Source organism: Bubalus bubalis, chromosome 2, assembly GCF_019923935.1.
Source record: "Bubalus bubalis isolate 160015118507 breed Murrah chromosome 2, NDDB_SH_1, whole genome shotgun sequence".
NCBI classification, from domain to species: Eukaryota; Metazoa; Chordata; class Mammalia; order Artiodactyla; family Bovidae; genus Bubalus; species Bubalus bubalis.
In genome coordinates, this window is record NC_059158.1 from 170,978,432 (window position 1) to 171,001,494 (window position 23,063).

General features: G+C 46.1%; 1 protein-coding gene across 3 annotated transcripts; it reads right to left on the reverse strand.

Moving 5' to 3' along the window:
- Positions 1 to 6,993: 6,993 nt before the first annotated feature.
- On the reverse strand, positions 6,994 to 22,110 carry GPR55 (G protein-coupled receptor 55). 3 transcript variants are annotated; one of them, XM_025278437.3, is made up of 3 exons: positions 21,783 to 22,110; positions 19,988 to 20,026; positions 6,994 to 8,348 (listed from the first exon to the last, which is right to left on the reverse strand). In XM_025278437.3, the coding sequence occupies exon 3, from the start codon at positions 8,338 to 8,340 to the stop codon at positions 7,294 to 7,296; it is 1,047 nt and encodes a 348-aa protein (XP_025134222.1). In that variant the 5' UTR covers positions 8,341 to 8,348; positions 19,988 to 20,026; positions 21,783 to 22,110; the 3' UTR covers positions 6,994 to 7,293. The 3 variants fall into 3 exon arrangements, with proteins under 3 accessions (XP_025134222.1, XP_044793882.1, XP_025134223.1); XM_044937947.2 differs by having other exon boundaries at positions 19,826 to 20,026; XM_025278438.3 differs by lacking the exon at positions 19,988 to 20,026.
- Positions 22,111 to 23,063: the final 953 nt, after the last annotated feature.

Genomic DNA, 23,063 nt, shown 5'->3' on the forward strand with positions numbered 1-23,063 from the left:
ACAAGGTCCCCATATGCCTCCTGGTTTTGCATTTACACCTGCTCCATTCTGCTGCATGTGCGTGATTCCAATCAGTGAGAGGTGAACCCAGCTACCACTTGAAGTCTGTGCTGAGGACTCAGAAAAATGGGAAGGAAAGCATAGCCAAGAGGTTTGTATCTGCTGTTGGAGGTGGCCCCTCTCAGAACCCAGGGCCAACAACATCCAGCACATCTTGGGGGTGGTCTGCCCACCTGTGTGGTGCCAGGTCTTTTGGAAGCTTCCTTGACCATCTCAGACCTTTGGCCATGAGGCCTCTCTGTCCTTCAGGGAAAGATGAAACCCTACTATCCACCCTTAGAGCTGTGGCTGGATCCTGGACCTCACACGATGGTCCCTCTGTCATTGGACGCCTGTTATGTTTCCCAAGTCAGGGTCATTCAGGCACCACCAGCCATGACAATCAGCTTCTTGGATCCTCTGCATTTAGCCAGGTCAAGGCTGATAACTGCACCTCTTCCCTAACTTCTCTGTGGCTTCTACTGGCCCTCACACCTTGAATGAGAGGCCACGCACACACATGTTTGTGCACCACCATCCACAATGTGCCACCGGCGGAGAGGGCTCTCTGGCCGGGAACACACTTCACAGAGACGTTCCTTATACAGACGCACCCTGAGGTTCCTCTTGCATGACTATAGGTGCCCCTCGGATTCCCAGATCTCAATAGCCTCCCTGCAGGGTTGCTTTCGAGGGCCACAGAACAAAGTGTGTCTGAGGCTTCAGGGTGAACTCAGGGCCCCTCTCCCCAGGGGAAGTGATGTCAGCCTTTGAAGTGACAAGGCTTCGAAGACCTCAAAGCCCTGAGGGGCACGTTTAGCTCCAGATCAAGCGCCCTGTAGGCCCTCCTGCAGTGCCTTTGTTTGGAGGACACATCTCGCAGGCTTATGGGGGGGAGGGATGGGATGCTCAGGCCAGTGTTAGGGCAGAAATACGTCTGTTGGTCCTTCCACCCCAAGCTCCTGTGCCCACCTTGACCTGCCTGCCATACGCTCTCCATCAAATGTCCATTCATGGCTCTGCATTCTGCGAACACTGGAGAAGCTGCCTCTAGGTGAAAAAAAGCAAGAGGTGGCTGTGATGGAGATTTCAGGGGTTATTCCCAACCCTCCTTCCCCAGACCTTCTGTGGCACTTTTATGCAGACCTTTGAGTTCTCTGTCCCCCTCAGAAGTGGGGTCTAACAGTGGCCCTGGAAGGTGACAGCCCATAGCACAGCCTACACTCTTGGGTTGATGGAGGGGGGTCTGATGTGGGTATGACCACCATCCCCACACGGTTCCTATGTGGGGACGCCTCTGTCGCTACCTCTTAACTGTTTTGCACACCAGAATCTCCTCACACCCACACAATTGTACCTCTCAACTGTTCTCTTAACTTATCTTTCAACAGAATGCTTTTTAACCTCTGTTAGTCTCTACAGTCGCCCACCAGGTCTCAACAATTTCAAGCCTCCGTGCACTCTGTTTATTTGTGGTAACAAGGCTGTCATCTCACTGCAAATGTCATTTGTATCCTGTGGCAGCTACACAGCATTCATACAATGAGTCTCGGCTTCACAGGGTCTCCGGAGAGAGAAAGACTCAACGGGAATACAGTGGCGAGTGCAGTTTGTGGACTAGCATTCTCCATGTAAAAGCTCCCTGCAGGCCGATATTTCAAGGGAGGGTCCATCCTTACCCCCTGAAGGGACATCGTGGTCCAGATGTGGGGTGACTTCTGGGTCAGCCGAAGATGGCTGTTGTCTTAGCCTTCTTGTGCTGCCAGAGCAGAATACCACAGACCTGGTGGCTTTAACAACAGTACTGGCAGCTGGAAGTCCAAGATCAAGGTGGCAGTAGGGTTGATGTCTGCTGAAGGCTCTCTCCTTGTGCTGCAGAAGGCCATCTTCTCACTGTGTCCTCAAAGAGCCTTTTCTCAGTGAAAGGAGGGGGAGGAAGCAAGCATTCTGGTGTCTCTTCCCATAAGGGCACTAATCCCAACACAAGGGCTCCACCCTCAGGACCTTATCTATACCTAAGTATCTCCCAAAGGTCCCATCCCCAAATACCATCATACTGGGGGTTACGGCTTCACATACAGATTGGGGTTGCTGTTGTTGAGTCACTAAGTTGTAGCAGACTCTTTGAGATTCTTTGCAACCCCATGGACTGCAGCACTCCAGACTTCCCTGTCCTTCACTATCTCCCAGAGTTTGTTCAAGTTCATGTCCATTGAGTCAGTGATACTATCTAACCATCTCATTCTCTGCTGCCACATTCTCCTTTTGCCTTCAATCCTTCCTAGCATCAGGGTCTTTTCTAATGAGTTGGTTCCTTGCATCAGGGCCAAAGTATTGGAGCTTCAGCATCAGTCCTTCCAATGAATATTCAGGGTCGATTTCCTTTAGGATTGACTGGTTTGATCTCCTTGCACTCCAAAGGACTCTCGGGAGTCTTCTCCAGCACCACAATTCAAAAGTATCAATTCTTGAACTCAGCCTTCTTCATGGTCCAACTTTCACATCTGCATATGACTACAGAAAAAGCATAGCTTAGACGCTACGGACCTTTGTAGGCAAAGTGATGTCTCTGCTTTTGAATATGCTGTCTAGGTTTGTCATAGCTTTCCTTCCAAGGAATAAGCATCTTTAATTTTGAAGCTGTGGTCACCATCACAGTGATTTTGGAGACCAAGAAAATAATAAACCTGATTTGGTGGGGAGGATGGGTAACATAATTCAGTCCACAACAGCCATTACGGAGCAAGGGTGTCCCCAGTCGTCCCTTGGCACCCATGCCACAGCTGGACTGAGTTCAGGATTCTGGAAGGTTCAGGAGAACAGCCAGCACCTGGCTGTTCACATTCTCCAGGAGTGCTGGATAGGTCAGAAGTACTCACGTGGGATGAGCCATGAAGGAAAAATCAGATCTAACCTGGGCGAAAGGGACTCACTCAGTGGGCAGTCAGAGCAGGGAGGGGTCATTGGTGGAAGGCTCCTGGAGAACTGGCCCTGTGTCTTCAGCCTGTTCATGGTCAGCAGGTCTCCTGTGCTGGGCTGCACAATGTGTGCAGAGGAACCAGAGCCTTTGGAGGTGGCTCCAGCGTCATGGTGGTGGTGGGACAAGATGGCAGTAGCAGGGTGAGGTGGACTCAGCACCACAGCCTGTGGGGTCCAGGGGGCCCAGTTGCCACCAGAGAGAACCAGATATACCCAAGTGACTGTGAGGAGCTGCATTGTGACCCTGCAGAGTCTGGCTCCTGGCCACTTGGGACAGGTCCCAGCTATGCTCGTGAGGCCAGAGTGCAGTTCTCTGTGGTCCCAGACTCAGTGTCTAGGTGGCTTCTTTGACCTGGCCCTTTCATAGTTCCTTTGACCAAGATTACTGGGTCCCCTGACAAGGGCCATCAGCTGCTAGCTCTTTTCTGGAGCCAATAAGTGTAGCCTAACACAAGGTTACTCAGCATCACAAGAATCTATTTATTTGGAAAATCAGATCAATCAAATTACCGTTTCCAATTAATTGTCTTAGTTTCATACATGTCCGTTTAGCAAGTGTATCTCAGAGTTTTTCAGATTAGGAGTACAAATAAGGTGACACATATGCCCAGACGAGGTCCCTAAGCCTGAACTGATTTTAGTGGTGACAATTTCGGCTTTTCCACAGCTGTCCCCAACTCACAGACTGCTACTTGCTGCAGGTGGATTCATCAGCACCCTGACCCTAATCCTGCCCCTCTGCCCCTCCTGTGTCAGCTGGGCCTGACTGCTGATTATGGGCCAGGCTGAGCCCCGAGGGTGGACCCTCCTACAGAGAAGCCTGGCCTGCAGCACTGGACCTGTGCCCAGCCCCACCCCACAGGCCAGGATGGGTCCCCCTGGGGAGAGAGAGCAGATCCATCTCCTCCTCCCGAGAGTACTGGGATCAGTCACGGCTCACCCACAGGTCCACAGTTGTCACATCCCCCCCATACCATCACATGCCCCCGAGGACCTACACCTAACAGTTAATTACACAGTTTCTGAGTCTAGACTCCCCTCCCACCCTCTGTCTTCTGGCTCAGGCAGAGTCATGCTGCCCACAAGACAAGACTGTATGCTTACAGACATCTCCATCACTGGGGATGATGGGGTGTCATGGTCCCCTCATCCCTTTCCTCTTTAGAAGCCTGTCTGGCCCTGAATGCAATGGTGGCATGAACTGTCCACTCAGCTCCACCAGGCAGGCTCCCAGCTTCTGGCTCAAAGAGAGAAACTGGGGGAGGGGCGACTCATAACTCCACCCACCCCGGGCTCTGACGGCATCCAGCCGAGTGTCCTGCTGATGCATGTCTGGCTTTCTGAGAGTGGCACAGGTGTGCCTCCGTCCAGGATAGCCATGGGACCGTGTAGCCCTAGGCAGGAGGAGCAGTGTTCAGGGCTTGGGGCAGCTGGGCAGTACTCATCTCGGGGTCCACAGAGCCCTGACTCTGTCTGGCGCCCCGTGCGGCCCCATCTGAGGGCCAGAGTCTCTGGTCCTGGGCATGATCACTGCTCCATTTCTACCCTTTCTTCCTCACCCTTCCCTCCAGCCCCACAGAATGGGACCTGACCACTGACCACAGGGGAGGCAAGAGAAAGCGAGGCTCCTGCTCGTCAACTGCTCTCCGTCAAATTGAGGGTTCTCAGGCAGGAAGCCACCCTGCCTTCCATCCTTCCTGCCACTCCCACCCCCCACTGCACCCCTTGCAGAACCCCAGCACTTCAAGACTTGGGCAATTACCCAACCTCGCCTCCTCCCCACTCAGGGTTTTATCTAAATCGCCCTCTTCTCCCCCACTGCACTCCCACCATCCCCTCCCCTCTTATGCTGCAGGTAGAAGGTGGCTTCTTTTCCTCCTAAAGACTTCTTCCCCTCTGTGCACATCGTCTCATTCGTCACTTTTCATCCCACTCACTCCGTCTTGCAAACCACCCTATAATTTATCCTGATAATCATTTCACTCCCCAGAGCAGCTGAGTCATCTGCAGGCTTTCAGCTGTCACCACAGCACCTTGTCTAGAGCATCAAGAAGCCCAGTCCAAACTCTGAGTCAATCATTTACAGTTTCCAGCCAGGAACTGCCAGGACCCCTGTTGCATTGTGATGGGTCCTCCATCCCTGTCCCTGGCTCTCTCATCTTCTCCCTCCCAGCCACAGAACAGGGACAGCTCTATGAACAGTGCCACCATGGCCAGCTGCCTAGCCAGGACTCTGATGGGCAAGTCAAACACCTTGCTCTTCTCTGGCTGTACCAAATCAAGCCAGATTCCTTCTCATCATTCTCAAGGAAACGAAATCCAACTAAATCTAAAACTAAAACTAAACCAACAACATCCCAGCCTGTTCAACAGAGCAGGCTGGTCACGTCCGGGAATTTTCTTCTCCAAGGCTTGTCACTACTGCCTCTCCTCCCCCCTGGGCCAGTGCTCAAACTCCACACAGCAGATGCTCAGATAGCAACAAGGAATGGGCTGTCCACTTCCAGCTCTTGTTCTGTCGCCTAACTTTCCCAGGTATATCCTGTCCCCTCATGGCTCTCAGGTGCCACCAACAGCTTTTCACTCTGTCCCCACTGCTTCCACATGGTGTCCACAGCTTCACACAGCCTGGTCCACACCAGTCCCCCTCAGTCCCTCTGCAGCTTTCTCCCGGGGACAGGAAGGTTTGAGTGACCTCTCAGGCCTTTTCAAGGCCCATAGAAAACTTGGGGTTCTCTGTGCATACTTGCTTTCCCCAGTCACCCCCTCTGCTGGCATCTCTATGTGGTCATTGGTCAACAGAGCTCCAGAAGAGACCAGAAAGTCCAACCACTCCACCCCGGGATCCCAAACTAAAAAGGAGCTTCATCAGTCCCTCCCACTCCATCTTTCCTCCATGCCCAACCCTCCTGATTCTCTCTCCTAACTCTCTTCCTTTCCAGAATCTTCTAGCCTAACAGAAGGACAGAGGAGAGTTGGAAAACAGCCTTATTCAGATGGTCTCTTTCTCTCAGTTCTTCTGCCTCATGTGTTTGTTGTTGTTCAGTTGCTGAGTCGTGTCTGACAGTTTGTGACCCCATGGACTGCAGCACACTAGGCTTCCCTGTCCTTCAGTAACCCTCAGAGTTTGCTCAAACTCACGTCCATTGAGTCAGTGATACCATCCAACCATCTCATCCTCTGTCGCCCTCTTCTCCTCCTGCCCTCAATTTTTCCCAGCATCAGGGTCTTTTCCAATGAGGCGGCTCTTTGCATCAGGTGCCCAAAGTACTGGAGCTTCAGCATCAGTCCTTCCAATGAATATTCAGGGTTGATTTCCTTTAGAATTGAATGGTTTGATCTCCTTGCAGTCCAAGGGACTCTCAAGAGCTACTCCAGTAGCACAATTCAAAAGCGTTAATTCTTCAGTACTCAGCCTACTTCATGGTCCAACTCTCACATCCATGCATGACTACTGGAAAAACCACAGCTTCAACTCTACTGACCTTTGTCGGCAAAGTGATGTCTCTGCCTTTGAATATGCTGTCTAGGTTTGTCATAGCTTTCCTTCCAAGGAGCAAGCAAGCATCTTTTAGTTTTGTGACTATAGTCACCATCTACAGTGATTTGGAGCCCAAGAAGATAAAATCTGTCACTGTTTCTACTTTTCCCCCACCTATTTGCCATGAAGTGGTGGCATCAGATGCCATGACCTTTGTTTTTCAAGTGTTGAGTTTTAGGCCAGGTTTTTCACTCTTCTCTTTCACCCTTATCAAGAGGCTCTTTAGTTCCTTTTTGCTTTCTGCCATTAGGGTGGTATCATCTGTATATCTGAGGTTGTAGATATTTCTTCTAGCAATCTTGACTTCAGTTTGAGCTTCATCCAGTCCAGCATTTTGCAGGATGTACTCTGCATATAAGTTAAACAAGCAGGGTGATAATATACAGCCTTGATGTATTCCTTTCCCAATTTGGAACCAGTTGTTTCATGTCCAGTTCTAATGGTTGCCTCCTGACCTGCATACAGGTTTCTCAGGAGGCAAGTAAGGTGATCTGGTATTCCCATCTCTTTTAGAATTTACCAGTTTGTTGTGATCTACATAGTCAAAGGCCTCCTGCTTTGGAGACTGAGAAATTGAGAATTCACCTGGGTTCTTCAGACTTCCCCAGATACTGACACTGAGTGGCTTATGTCAAGTTGTCTGGGTTCAGGGGAAAGGTTTTGGGGCCACAGTGAGCAAAGATGGCATTCAAGTGACCATCAGAGGGAGGGCACACCAGCAAATGCACCACTTGTCAGCCCACCACATCAGGGCCCCGGGAAGGGACATTCACTATGGAATTTAGGTTGAGGTTTCCTTCCTCCAGGCATGACTTTTTTCCCTTAGCCATGGTGGTCAGGGTGTCCTGGTGGACTAGCTGGCTCCTGGAAGGCCGGTGGGCCATAATGTCCATGCGGAATTCTTTGATGACAAAGTAGTAGCAGAAAACATCCAGGCAGCAATTGAAATTGGAGAAACACATGGACAACTGCAGGAACAAGATAATATTCTGCTTGGCTCTGCACTCCACGATGAAGCCATTCCTCACCAGGAACTGCAAGAAGAAACTCAGGTGGACGGGGAGGAAGGAGACCACAAAGACAGCCAAGCTGACTGCAATAGTCCAGATGCAGGCCTTCTGCTGGACCCAGTCCCGGGTGTGGTCCCGACGAGCAACCAGAATGTGAATACTCCTGGAGGAGCAGAAACCAATGATGCTCATGGGAAGAAGGAAGCCAAAGACCTCAAAAGGGAAGAAGACCTTGGCACTCCAGGTGCCATCAGACATGTTATTGAAGCACGTGTAATTTTCCACTTTGCCATGGAAGCTATAGACAGGAGTGCTCCCGACCCACACCAGCACCCAGATGATACAGCAGATCCCGAAGATCTTCCTGGGGGACCGGATGTGGCTGACCAGGATTGGGTACCGGATGGCCAAGAATCTGTCCAGGCTGATGAAGCAGATGGTGAAGATACTCCCATACATGCTGATGAAGTAGAGGCACTCCACCAGAGTACAGAAGGGAAGGAAGGAGCCCTCCCTTCGGGACAGGAACATCTTGAATGGGAGGGAGAGCACCAGCAGGAGGTCAAAGACTGCCAGGTTGATCATGTAGATGGAGGTGGCAGTGTAGCAAGGCCACCTCTTCTTCAGGAAGGAGCTAAAGCCACGGATGGCGAGCACATTGAGGAGCAGACCGAGAATGAAGGTAGGGATGTGGACAGCCAACTGCACGGTTTCCATCAGCTCGTTCACATCTTTGAAGGAGCAGTTTTTGCTGTGGTTCTGCTGGCTCATATTCCTTCCTACAATGTCAACAATAGATGAGATGAAGCTCCTCTTACTCTATAGAACTAATGGAGTCAAACAACTTTGTCAAGACTCATGAACACACCCCCTTTATCACACAGCAATCTATGCTCTCCAAACAACAATTAGAAAACACAGGAAGGAAAATCACCTTCTAATTCTGTGGCCCAGATGTAATCACTGTGATATATATATATGTGTGTGTGTGTGTGTGTGTGTGTGTGTGTATAGATAGATATATACGTACATACGTGTGTGTGTGTGTCTTTATCTTTTACAAAAACAGAATATGCATGACCCTTTCTCTGTTCCCTTTTCTCTGATCAGAAGTCTTTCTGTTGAAAGTATCAGCAAGACCATAAGTCCTGACCCAAACTGGTTTCATCAAAGAGAGAATTTCACAGAACTGGAAACAAGAAAACTAGGGCACTGCTGACTTTAGCTGCAGATTGTACAGCTTCAAATGCTGTTTTCAGAACCCAGTTCTTCTTTGTATGTTGCCCCTCTGCTCTACCTCACCCTCACCCTTAAGGTTGGACAGAGCTGACCCCACCCTTAACTGTAGGGCTGGTGGCAATCACTGCATCACATTCCCCAGGACACTGTCATTGGTTCATTTTTAGGTCCAGGGGTAAATATTTGACCCAGAGCAGATGAAAAGTAATGAACCTCTTGCTTGGGTTTCTAGGAAGGGTGTTGGGGCTTTTTCTTTGGGATTTGAAATTGGGAGGATAAAGCCTGAAGCTGCTAGAGCCTTTTGCTCTCCAAGAAGAAAACCATACAGAGACTGGAAAAACATGGAAGAAAAAGCATTCCCAAAGGGAGTGAAGTGAGGGCTTGTGCATGTGTGTGTGCTCAGTCGCTAAATCATGTCCAATTCTTTGTGACTCCATGGACTGTAGCCCACTGGGCTCTTCTGTCCATGGGATTTTCCAGGCAAGAATACTGGAGTGGGTTGCCATGCCCTCCTCCAGGGGATCTTCCCCACCCAGGGATCGAACCTCCATCTCCTGCATTGCAGGCAGATTCTTCACCACTGAGTCACTGGGAAGTGAAGTGAAGGCTTGAGGTCTCCCTAAGGCAAAGAAAGGCCTTTGAACAGAGAGAAAATTAGAGCTGGCTTCAGGAACAAGAGGTCCGAGGTTGCAGGTGTGGCTGCAGATGGTCGCTGGATACCAGCAGACAGAGATCACAAGCCCTTGGGAATGCAGCAGTTGAGTATTTTTAAGACCCTGTTAGAATGTCATTCCCAAACCCTCTCTAACTGCTGGCAAAAACAGAAATATATATATATATATATAAAATCTCTCATCCATTGAGCACTATATAGTAAATATATAATATACATTATTTGGTGCCTTTCCAGAAATTCAACACTTTCCTATGTGCTAACTTTTCTTATAGATTTATGTCATGGAAGATCTAAGAAAATGTACTGACTCGTATTAAAATCTTCAGACTCCTGTGGCACCTCCTGGAGTTGCGCAGTGTAAGTCCCAGGTGTAACTTAACTGCCCCAACCCTAGGAAGCCTGGAATAAATTAACTGTAAACTGGCGGGTTGCCCTCTCCCGACTGAATATCCCCAACTATGCAACAAGCTTATCTCAAAAAAAATAGCTAGAATAGTTTGGAACCAACAAGATAAGTTTCAAAAATGACAAAAAGAACAGACAAGAACCCAATTTGGATCTAACTGAAAGTGCTGCAACACCAAAGAGGAAGACGCATTTGGCTAAGAAAAGTCACCTTTAACATCAGAAACAACAGCAAACCAAGAACCACAAAGATAAGAGCAAATGAGATTCGACAAGACTGCAAAAAAAGAACTTGGGGCATCCGTTTGGGGCTGGGTCATGCTCAAGCAGACTCCATGGGTGAACCCAGCTCATTGCTTCTGATTCAAAGATTAGAACTAAAGTGGCCAAGAAAAAAAAAAAAAAAATTAGTGATGTTTAAAGATAAACCCAAATTCAAGCCCAAAACATGGGTGAATTGAACAAATTGATGAAAAACTAACAGAGGAAAAAAATGGTTCTAAGATGCCAGCGCTTGTCTGAATTGACTGTACCAATTATTCGTGTTCAAGTATTCCTGTGGAAAAGATAAAAGTCAGCTATCAGTGTCCTCCAGCAGGGAAATCCTAAAGGTCACATTTGAATTGCTGAACGACTTCAAATGTGAGCTTTTCAAATGTTAATTTTTGAAGCTAGAAAAGCACACCATGGATCGGCAATAAGAAATCAGGTTGAAAAAAAATACTTCCAGCTAATGGTAGAGTGAGCAAAGAATCTGAAAAATTAATCCCCTGAATTCCCTCTGAAAGTTCAAGGAAACCATCTTTTTTAACCATCTTTTTTCTAAAAAGATCAGGAACTTCATTGGAATAAGATTAAAAAAACCTCCAGGCTGCAGCAAGACGTAAAAGTCATTTTTTTCCCCCAAAGATGGGCTGCAAATAAAAAGCAATCCACTTGTAGTGGTGGCTAGCAACCTCCCACTCTAGACCTGTTGTCTGGGGCTGTGGATGGCACCTGTTCTGGCCAGCTCTGGGATCCGCTGAAATCCACTGAATCAACTGATTGAATCAACTGTAAGATGGTGCAGGGGGGAGGCTGAGAAGCAAATGCTGAGACAGTATTAGACATTTGACAGATATATTAAGGGAAAGGCTGGTGAAGGATAAAGGGCAAGAGACAAGAGTGTATGGCCTTCCCTGGTGGCTTACTGGTAAAGAACACATCTTCAATGCAGGAGACTGTGGGTTTGATCCCTGGATCAGGGAGATCCCCTGGAGGAGAAAATGGTAACCCACTCCAGTATTCTTGCCCAGAGAATCCCATGGACAGAGGAGCCTGACAGGCTACAGTCCATAGGGCCACAAAAGAGTCGAACAGGACTTAGTGACTAAACAACAACAAAAATAGGAGTGGACAGGAAGAGCCCTCAGACCGCAAAGCAGTCTGACACCTGTGTAAGAAGAGAGAGAAGGAAGAGTTGGGTAGGAAGAACTTCAGACTATAGTGCAGCTCTAAGAATGATGAAGACTTCTTCAGGTCATCGAAGAGACCGGAAGCACAAGTCACCTGTTCAAGTTCCATGTCCAGCAGGAATCTCCCAGGACCAGTGCCTCCTCAGAGCCCCGTCATTGGCTAGAACCAGCCCAAGGTGGGCATGACCCCAGTTGGACTGTCAGTCACCAGGGCCCTGGTCCCAGCTTTATACTAGGAAGGAAATAAGATGAATGGGGAAAGGTCATGGATCAAACGAATTGAGCCTGTGAACAGACCTGAAGGGCCCGAGAGGAACTTTGTTAACCACAAGCAGCTGATGCCTGAGAGGCAGGCTGAATTACACCACAGAGAAGATGAGAACTTGGATTAGAGGAACCATGTTTTATGCAGTTTTTGGAAAGAAAGCCACTCTCAGATGTCCCACTTACATCTTTGTGCTTAGTCGCTCAGTTGTGTCTGACTCTTTGAGACCCCATGGACTGTACCCCACCAGGCTCCTCTGTCCGTGGGGATTCTCCAGGCAAGAATACTGGAGGGGGTCGCCATGCCCTCCTCCAGGACTTAACATCTTTAAATGTCATTAATATAAAAGCTTACAAACTTTGTGACTAAATAAACCAAGTTTCCTGGAAACCTCTCTGAAAAAAATAACACCAGAAAAGTTTCAAGGGGTTAAATTTGAGCACAAGAACGTCATGCCCAATTGGGTGGCTGTTCAGGTGTGAAGATCATAGAAAGCCAACTAGGTATGTACGGCTTTCAAAGGGGGTGGGGGGAAACTGCCTCCAAGAGGCAGAACTTTAGCTCTCCAAGAGATGCCAACAATAAAAGATGCAAACATCAAGATGGGCAAGTTCAGAGAATCAGAAGCAGGAAACTGGAAAGAGACCAAAGCTATGATGAATATAGTTACAGATTTAGAAGAAAAAAAAAGTAAAAGAGATCTTGCGTGCATGCTAAGTTGTTTCAGTCGTGTCCAACTCAGAGCCACTCTGTGGATGTAGCCCGCCAGGCTCTCCTGTCCATGGGATTCTCCAGGCAAGAGTACTGGAGTGGGTTGCCATGCCCTCCTCCAGGGGATCTTCCTGAGCCAGGGGTTGAACCAGCATCTCTTGCATCTTCTGCATTGGCAGGTGGGCTCTTTACCACCAGTGTCACCCGGGAAGCCCTAAGAGATCTTCCATGTCTTTAAAAAAAGACAAGCTGTAATACCTCAGATAAGGTAACGAAGAAGGAGGATGTTCTTGGGTTGCAGAGGGCAAGCATGAAAGAGAGTACTGGGACACAGGAAAAGAAAACATTACATAAAAGGGAAATTAAAGGTCATTGTTCCGTCTTCTTTTTTAACTTTGATAGTTACAGAAAGCATAAGATTTTTTAAACCTTGACCTAACAACTGACTATTAAAAACAGGATGCTTATCCTCAACATCACTAAAGTTGAAAAAGAGAAACAAATCAGACAAAACCGTCAAGGAGTAAATAGAATGGGAAAAAGTAACCAAGCATAGAAATTACATCAATAAAATAAATTACAGTCTCCAAATAAACTTTGGAGATTTAAAATTTTAAAAATTAACCAATGTTTTCAGTTCAATTACAAAATAAAATGCAATTCTTTATTGCTTATAAAGGACACACTTACTTAATGACAGAAATATTCAAAGTAAAAGTCCCAGGATGAGATATCGGGCAAATATGAGCAAAAGGAAAGTCCGAGTGGCAGTATTCATACCTAGCACTGTAGAATTAAGAATAAAACTACACATCAAGATTAAGAGCTTATTTTATATTAATAAAAGAAAAATTGTGACGACAAATATAGTAATTTATGCACTAGATGATGTTGTATAAAAGTACATAAAGTAATACTGTTAAAATTCAAGAGCCATTGGCAAAAATATGGCAGTTTCAGATTTTAATGTGGAATAGATTTGAACAGATCAAATTGGCAAAATGTAAATTAGGATACAGAATTATATAAATAGTGTAATGAATATAATTTAATTAATAGCTCTTAGATTTTATTTTAAATAAACAAACAGTCTGGTTTTTTCTCAAGTATCCGAGAAAAAGTTGTTATGATAAATTACCTGTCTAGCAAGAAAAAAGCTTTCCATTAAAAGAAAAGCAGAAATTTTGTGGGGTATATACTCTGACCACAATACACAGAAGCCTAGGAAATAAAAAACAAAATTGGCTTTTTAAAAACTAAGTAAAGCCAGGATTACAAAACAAAATGCATGGGGCATAGTCAACAATGACAAGAGCTTTCTGGATTGATTGTTTAGAAAAAATTTCACAAGATGCAGCTGGAACTATTCTCAGAGATAAATACATAGCCCAGACAGCTTGAATTTTTTTTTTTTAAAGGAAACTAAATAAATGATTGAAACAGTCAACATGGGCATTTAGGGGAAAAAAGAACACTAAAGTAATAGAGAAATTGAGGAAATTTTTATAAAGATAAAAGTGAAAATAAAAGAATTAGCAAAGAGGAAAATAACCAGAAACTGTAAATTTAATTCTTTGGCAGAAAGAGGGAGGTGAAGAGTAAACTAAACAATACAAACACTTCTAATAATTGTGATCGATAAACAAGATTCAAGCAAAACTAGAAATGAGAAGGTGTTCTAAGACTAATAGAGGAGAGAGAAAAAAATAAAAAGAAATTACCTTATTACTAATCCACTTAAAAACCATGAAGTAGTTGACAATTTAAGGGCAAAACATAACTTACCACAATTAATACAAGAATTAACATAAGTGGTATTGATTAGATCAAAAGCCATGAGTAAAACTGAGAATGTTATCAAAGAATAAATAGATTTTAATATATCTAGAGGTGGGGGGCTCTAGCATATTTTAACTTTCAAGGACCAGATAATTCCCATACTCTATAAATAGTTTCAGATACACAAGATAATGATAATCAAGAATTTGTTATGAAACTAATTTACCCAAACACCAAAACTTGACAAATGTAGCACAAAAGAGGAAAACTGCTCAAATGCATGTATGAAAATAGATGCAAATATCTGAGTTAAAATATTACCAAATAGAACTCAATATATTAAATTTATAACTCATCATTTTACCAAGTCATATTCACCATAGAAATGTAAGACCTTTTTTCAATGTTAGGAAATTTGCTAATACTGTGCGTTACATCATTAGGACAAAAATGAAAAGCCATCGCATTGTATGATAGTTTTTCCACAAGTCATTTAAATGAAGGAAAAGAAGGATACTTCTTACACCTGATAAAGAGTAACCTGTTCACATTAACGGCCAACTGTGCATTTAATAATTTAAAAAAACAAAAAGAGGCATTCTTATTGAAACTGGACACTTGCCGACACCCAGAAGTTCCAAATAACATGCTAGACAATTAACAGAAACAATAAGAAATGAGGTATTCCCCTGAATCAATACAAGTGTCCTTTTGAATCATGGTTTTCTCAGACTATGGGTTTCCTTGGTGGCTCAGCAGTAAAGAATCTGCCTGCAGGGTCGACCCCTGGGTCAGGAAGATCTTCTGAAGAAGGAAATGGCAACCCATATTCTTGCCTGGGAAATCCCAAGGACAGAAGAGCCTGCTAGGTTACAGTCCATGGGGTCTCAAAGAACAGGATACAACTGAAAGACTAAGTCTTAGGGTATATGACCAGTAGTGGGGTTGCTGGGTCATATGGTAACTCTATTTTTAGTTTTTTAAGGCACCCCCATATTGTTCTTCAAGTGGCTGTATCAATTCACATTCCTACCAACAGCACATGAAGTTTGCCTTTTCTCCACATCCTCTCCTTCATGTTGATGGGCCTAGAGTCTGTCATACAAAGTGAAGTCAGAAGGAGAAAAACAAATGTCATATATTAACGCATATATGTGGAATCTAGAAAAAATGGTACAAATGAATCTATTTCCAGGGCAGGAGTAGAGACACAGATGTAAAGAATGGACATGTGAACACAGAGGAGGAAGGGGGAAGGTGGGACGAATTGAGAGATTGAGATTGACATATATACACTGCTGATGCTACTGCTGCTAAGTCACTTCAGTTGTGTCCGACTCTGAGATCCCATAGATGGCAGCCCACCAGGCCCCCCTGTCCCTGAGGCAAGAACACTGGAGTGGGTTGCCATTTCCTTCTCCAGTGCATGAAGGTGAAAAGTGAAAGTGAAGTCACTCAGTCATGTCTGACTCTTTGCGACCCCATGGACTGCAGCCTACCAGGCTCTTCCATCCATGGGATTTTCCAGACAAGAGTGCTGGAGTGGGGTGCCATTGCCTTCTACCATGTATAAAATAGATAGCTAGTGGGAATCTGCTGTATAGCAGAAGGAGCTCAGCTTGGTTCTCTGTGATGACCTAGAGGGATGGGAGGGTGGGGTGGGAGGAAGGTCCAAGAGGGAGGGGATATATATATGTATACACACACACACACACACACACACACACACACACACATACATATATATAGGTATACAGCTGCTTCATTTCACTGTACAGCAGAGACTAACACAACATTGTAAAGCAAATAAACGCCAATAAAAATTTAAAAAACCAATCAATAAAAAGGGAAAAGTATAAGAACAATAAAAAAAAATAACTCAAATAGAAAGCTTAGTCAAGAAATGATGTTAAGACTATCAGTGAAGAATTTGGGGGCTAAAAACTAACTTTCGAATCTTCATCTCACACCTAGTAGAAAAAGAAATTCCAAATTCATAAGTGAAAAAAACTTCAGGAGATCAAACCATAGTAAAACTACATGAAAACTTAGTGGCCAATTCATAAAAGCCAGTGGAAGGAAGGAAAAGCTCTTTGCAACTTAAAATAATTGAAAAGCAAAAGAATCAGAAAACAGGTAGGACAGGTTTGACTGTACAAAAATTAGAAATTTTCTTTTTGTTTAAAAAAGCTTAACATCTAAGAATATACTGAAGGAAAGAAAATACAACAAATAAGTTAGATAAATGATGTTCCTTTGCTATGAAGAGTGTTAAAAGATGAGTAATATCAAGACACACAATAGATTAACAGAAAAAGACACAAGTGGTTCCCATAAGATTTACGAAGAAATAAATTTTTTGCTTATATTATCTAGAGATGCTGACAAGGATTCCATAAAATAATCATCAATATGCTAGTGAGCATACAGATAGGTACCCAACTTTGGGAAGTTGATAACTTATATTACAAGCCCTAGAAATCTTTTTTAAGGTTTCATTCAGTGATTCTAAAAATTTACCTTAAGTAAATTATGCAAAAAAAAAAAGGAAAAAATGTGTACAGAAATATGTTCACTTTAGCATCTTTTTCTCATAGCAAAAAATACACACATTCATTTAAATGTCAACAAGAGCTCAATTTCACTACGGTAAATCTACTCAATGGAAAATTTTTGCCTGACTATATTATGTTTATGCTGACTACATTAAATAAAGAACCCACAAACTACAGAACTATACATTCAGAATGATTTCAAATATGATTAAAAAAACCTACGCACAAGGAAAAAACCTAGAAAAAAAATTTCCATATGCCAAACACTGGTTGCATTCAAACGGTTAAATGGTGAGTGATTTCTAAATCTTTTATCTTTATCTCTCTTTTTCTTCTGTGTGTGTGTATTTTTCTAATTAATAATAAAATGAAAACAATTTTTAAATGGTTTAATGTATTAAATGCTGGGGCAAAAGAAGAAAAATAGCAACAGCTTTTGACTTTCCTTTCAAAGAAGCAACATCTGAGTCTGTGTTGGAGGCACGGTGGGGGTGGAAGGGAGGTTTACACAGAATTTAAAGGAATGCATTGAACTGAAAGATACTCAGCTGATGAGGCATACATCTTGCCAGGTCAAAGATGTCAACACGTAGCATCAGAGGAACTTGAGAACAAAGCATGATATGACAACGAATTGGACAGGCGAAAAGCCGGTGCCACCTAAGAGACCAGAGAATAGCCACAAGAAACCAATCCATGATAAAAGCAAGGTTTCCTCTGCCTGCATGTCAGTCATCACATCATCAAAATTGTGTGTAACATAAGGGGAAGGACTTCCCTCGTGGCTCAGATGGTAAAGCGTCCGCCTGCAATGCAGGAGACCTGGGTTCGATCCCTGGGTCGGGAAGATGTCCTGGAGAAGGAAATGGCAGCCCACTCCAGTACTCTTGCCTGGAAAATCCCTGGACACAGTCCACAGGTTTGCAGATAGGACACGACTAAGCGACTTCACTTTAAGGAGGAAGGAAACATGTGAAAGAGACTCAAACTGCCAGATGATCATTCAAGGGCCAGAGAGTGTGTGAAGAGGAAGGAAGATCTTTAAGCACAATTTTCCCAAAGTTGAGAGAGCTATTAATAGAAATAAATGTAGTCATTAAACTTGACTATTTTCTAAAGTGGTTATTTAGGCTAAATTATCTTGTCTATTTTAAAGGGACAAAAGGAAGAGAAAATTCACTATAGAAACAAAGTGAAAAAAACTGCAATACCTCCATATAGAGAGCAGAGGGGCAACCCCATGGAGGTTTAGACAAATGTAACAATTACAATCAAATCATAATCAGTTCAGTCAGTTCAGTTCAGTCACTCAGTCGTGTCCGACTCTTTGCAACCCCATGAACTGCAGCACGCCAAGCCTCTCTGTCCATCACCAACTCTCGGAGTTCACTCAAACTCGTGTCCATCGAGTCGGTGATGCCATACTGACTAATAATTATATTAACTGCAATACTCCCTGTCAAGGGGGGGAATCTGATCAAAAAAATTAAAACCCAATCATCTTGTGTTGATAAGAAACACCCAAAAAGAAGGCATAAGCTGAGTAAAATGATGAGATCATCTATGGATTATCAGATACAAAGACCACTAGAAAAGAAAGAAATGTGACAGTGTCATTTTTTTTAATATGGAGACCCTACAAGATAAATGCTATAATAAACAATTAAAATACAAAATTTATGTTCCATGTACTTCTGTACATGATGGGAACAAGCAGAAATGCAAAACAGTAGAGAAAGAAATAAAATTGCAGATAGAGACCCTAATGCTCCCCTCTTAGAATATCATTGATCAAGCAGACAGAGCTGTTTTGAGCTCTGAGCAGGTCAATTAATAATGTAGAACTAACAGATTAGTGAGGACCAAGTCATAAATCGAGGAAATACACTCTGTTATGGAGACGGCAAGTATCTTTCACCAAATTCATCCCATTCCCGGCCCAGCCAAGGACTCCAAGGCAATGGCAATTTCACCCTTCGATTTTCAGATCCTTTTTCCGCAGAAAGTAAGAAAACACAAGTATTTGCTGCAGCACTGATGGTATTAATCATAATATACAATAGGCATTTTCATGCATTCTTGTTAAGGAGTCTCTTAAGTAATGTGTCAGAGATAAAGTCAGAAGTACAGTGCCGAAATATTGGAAAGGAACAAATATTTACAGATGAAACACCAGTGAAGTCACAGCTGAAAGGAAAATAATTTCTAAGTATTCTTGCAGACAGGAAAGACAGTGAAAAATGAGGTGAACCTGGTTACACACAGACACTCTAGAAGAGGAACATGGGGGACATGTGACAAGTGGCCCTTGCACTGCACCCAGGCCCCAGAGGCTGTCAGTCTGCAGGGGCATCATGTGGAGAGCCTAGGATGCCCCAACACAGGAGGACATAAAGGAAGGACTAGCGATGCTCATAAGCCATAGAAGTATAGATATTTTTATAGCTATTCTAGAGATGTCACCTGGAGATGCCTCCATCATTCTGGAGATGTTATATCAGCATCTCCAAGGCTCAAGATAGGCTCCACTGTATGACTCCATGGGGCCATAACAGAAAGTTTCAGATGCTGTAGGAAGCAGACCTATCTTCCACTGGAAGTCAGAGAGCAGACCAACTGGCCATGCAATGAGCGCTCTGTCCCCAGAGATATGCAGGCAAAGGCAGAATATCTGTTTATTTGGAATGTTATTTAAAAAAAAATCCACATATGTGAAAGGCTTAAAAAAAAAAAAAGGCTGAGATAGAATATTCTGGCAATATGTGTTTTTCTAATGTTTGGTGAAGAGAGGAAACATCTTGTACATGAAAGAGGATGGGCCTGGGAGCCCTGAGGCCCCTGCTCTGCTTCTGCTTCTCTCTGGCTGTGGGGCCTCTTTCTGGCCTGTCTGGCTTCTCTCATCCACACAGCACTGCCCAGCCCTGGGGACAGGGGCCCGTGGTGGCTCTCTGACTGCCAACTCGACCCCACGCTGGGCTGTGATTCTTGCAGCTGTCAGGACCCAGAGCTACCCACACCTTCAAGGACCCAGCACCCCTCTTGGGGCAGCCCTGATCCCATGTCTCCACAGTGAGAGCATCTAAACCCAGCTGTGTGGCTCAGACCAAGCCACCCTTCCTTCCTGGAAAGTCCTGGCTTTTCCAGAAAACAGCAGCAATGGGGAAAATGCAACCTTAGGTGGTTTGCAGGTTAAGAAGCGTCTCTTGTGCTGCCATGATCCTTCATCCACACAGAGAGCAGAGGTGTGAGCCAACTCAGAGGTGGGAGGGCCAGCTGGTGGCAGAGCGGCATCAGTACAACTGAAGGGGTGTCATGGCAGGAGAAGCATCCTCACCTGAAATTCCAGTTTTCTCTGGGGAGGCAGTGGTGAGCCCTGAAGGCAGAAAATAAGCATTTATTTGAATGCAGTTATCTGCTACTAACACCACAATGTGAGTAAACTCATCGGTTAACACCTGAGCTGGACTTCTGGGGATCATGATTAAGAAAGAACAGGACACAGGGGATGGAACGCACAGACAGAATCTCCGGGAGTCCAGAATTTTGCTAGAGCTGCACACTAAGCTTGGTGGGGGTGGGTGGGGGTGGGTGGGGGAGTGCAGGGACGAGCTCAGGGATTTGAGATGTGGCCAGCTCTGTGCTAAGTGCTCTATGGAGGGAACTCAATACGTTCATTCCTGGGATGCTATTATAATTATGCCCATTTTACAGACGAAGACAATGAGGATCACAGAAACCAAAGCACTCCCCCAAGCTCAAACAGGTAGTGAGGGGCCTCCGATGGACTCACATTCTGGACCTCTCCATCTTTCCTTTACCCCACCCCCACATGCATCACCAGCAAGTTGTTGTTTCATCTCTAAATTGTGTCTGACTCTTTTGGGACCCCACGGATTGTAGCCCACCAGGCTCCTCTGTCCATGGGATTTCCCAGGCAAGAATACTGAAGTGGGTTTACTTCTCCAGGGGATCTTCCTGACCCAGGGATCTAACTTGCATCTCCTTCATTGGCAGGCAGATTCTTTACCACTGAGCCACCTGGAAAGCCTATCACCAGCAAGAAGACCTGGTAAATCCAGGGGTTTATCCATCTGGTAAACCCCTTTCTCACACCTTTCAGCAGCTGGCACCACCCAACAGTCTGATCCCCTCAGACTCACCTCCCATCCTAAAAACCCCATCCCTTCCTTCAATCTACTTTCATAAACCACCAGCATCATCTGATGTGATTTCCCTGCTATGGCCGGGTGGGGCCACCTGCCACTGGGGCATGTCCCTGATTTCCTCCAACAACCCCAGGACAATGACCATATATCCTTTGCGCTTTATACCACCTCATGAAGATAATGCAAAACAGACCCTCAACAAGGACTTATTCAATGAAAGAGGGACCGAGTAAATGGCCTGGTCTGCAGCAGCTCCAGGGTGATAGGCGTCCCCTGTGCAGCTGGGATGACTGGCCAGATTCGAGAGCACCAAGCCTTCTGTGGAGTCCAGGGCTGCCCTGTGCACACCTCCACCCCTGCCTCACCACCCCAGGAGCACACAGCCTATTCCAGGCCAGTCCTACAGACATTCCTTCACCTCCTGTTCTCCGCTTCCACTCGTAAGAAATACTGTAACTTCCCTTCTAGCTTCTCCAAGAGACACTTGATGAGGGTTGGAGAATAATCTAGTTATAAGATATAACAGTGGCCAAAGCTTGCTGAAAGCTTACGGGGTGGGCAGCTGTGGGACAAGCGCTTCCATCACTTATTGCTCTCAAGAGCTCTGTGAGGAAGAAATTCTTATTGCTCCTATTCCCTTGAGAGGTACACTGAGGCCAGGGAAATTACCCAGCTGGCAAGGGACTGGCCTGGGCTCCCGAGAGCAGCTCTAGCCTGCCGTGAGCACTTTGCTCAATGGCTGCAGGGTGATTCCTAGAGCTTGTCATCTTGGCCTCTTGGTGCTTTCCCGGCCCCGATTCCGGGGCAGCAGGCAGCCGACCCGAGGGAGGGAGGTGGGGACACGCAAGTCGAGCTCCCTTGGGGACGGCTCCTGGGCTGCCTACAGCGAGGTTTCCCCACCCAGCCCATGCTGCCACTCTGAGTCAAATCAGGAGGAAGTTGAGGATTCATAGAAAATGTCACCTGCAATCAGGGACAGACCAGTCCTCCCCTGCTGCTGCCGCTGTCACGAAGGTTGCCTGGGGGGGCTGCTGCTGTCCCTGACGTCTAAGACGGCCAGGCGAGTCGGGGCAGTTGCCGATGGAGCCCAGGCCCCGAAGGAAAGTCACCTCGCAGTCCCCGAGACCAACGTCAGTGGGTGGACTCCGGGTGCATCGGGTTTTCTGAGCCGCCTGGGGGCTGTTACCTCCTGGGAGTCCAGTGCAGCTGAGCGAGGTGTGAGATGTCATTTCCCAGCATGGTCACCACCTTACTCTGGGGAGAGGCACTTCCCCTTCTGGGGCTGAACTTCCTCGTCTGTGAAATGAGGGGGTGGGATCACATATATCAAGCCGCTTTGCATCAGTCTCATCTGGCAGAGGGGTTTCTCCTCTAGGATCTGGAGAGGGGCTCCCTGGGGTGGGGGTGGGGGTTCCCTCCTAAGTATGGCTAGAATGTGGCCTGGGCAGGGCTCGGGGGATGTGGTCAGGAAGAGGCTCTGGGCTCTCGTGCCCTCTCAGAGGGTCTGCATACTCGCTCAGCTTCCAACAAAAGAAAACAAGTCAAGAGCCACTGCCTGAGCCAGGGCGTGAGGAACCTTTGGAAGAGGACACATCACCCACAGCAGAGGTTCGGAGCCTGGCGTCATGCCAGGAGCAGCAAGCTTCTGAAAAAGGGCCCTTGTGGCTTCCAGCACATCTGGGGTTTAGGATTCAGAACTGCTGCCCACAGAAAAGAGGGTGGTGTTGGAAGCCTTCATGTTTAGGACTTGGGGGCTAGGAAGGACAGCCTAGGAGGACACCTCAGCCCCTGCCTGCGTGTCTTTAAGGGACAGAGCACGGCTGCCAGGCTGCTCCCCAGCCCTGGCTTCTCTGGGCCCAGCTTCCACGGGGATTGGGGTCAGCCTGGGGTGATACGGCTCTCAGGAGCCCTGGGAGCAGAGGTCTCTCCAGTGTAGCAAGAGCTGAGATTCACCATTGGGCCCCAGGGTGCTCCCAGCAGGGAACCTCTGCAGATTCCAGAGATGCAGGGAAGTCTGGGCTGAAAGCAGGCTGGCAGATTCCCCTCCTGCCCAGGAGGAACTAGGAATCCCATTAAAGAGCAAGGCAGGAGAACATGTGGTCCAGAGAGATTCAGAGTGTGCTGGCTTGTTAGGGATAGACCAGGCAGAGACTTGCCTAGGGCTGACCCATGGCTCCAGCCTCTCTACCCAGCTCCTCTCCTTCCCTCACCGCAGCCACTGCCCTGGGGAGTCAAAGTCAAAAC

Excerpts from the sequence above, each read along its gene's own strand:
- GPR55 (XM_025278438.3), bottom strand. The coding sequence starts at position 8,340 with ATGAGCCAGCAGAACCACAGCAAAAACTGCTCCTTCAAAGATGTGAAC.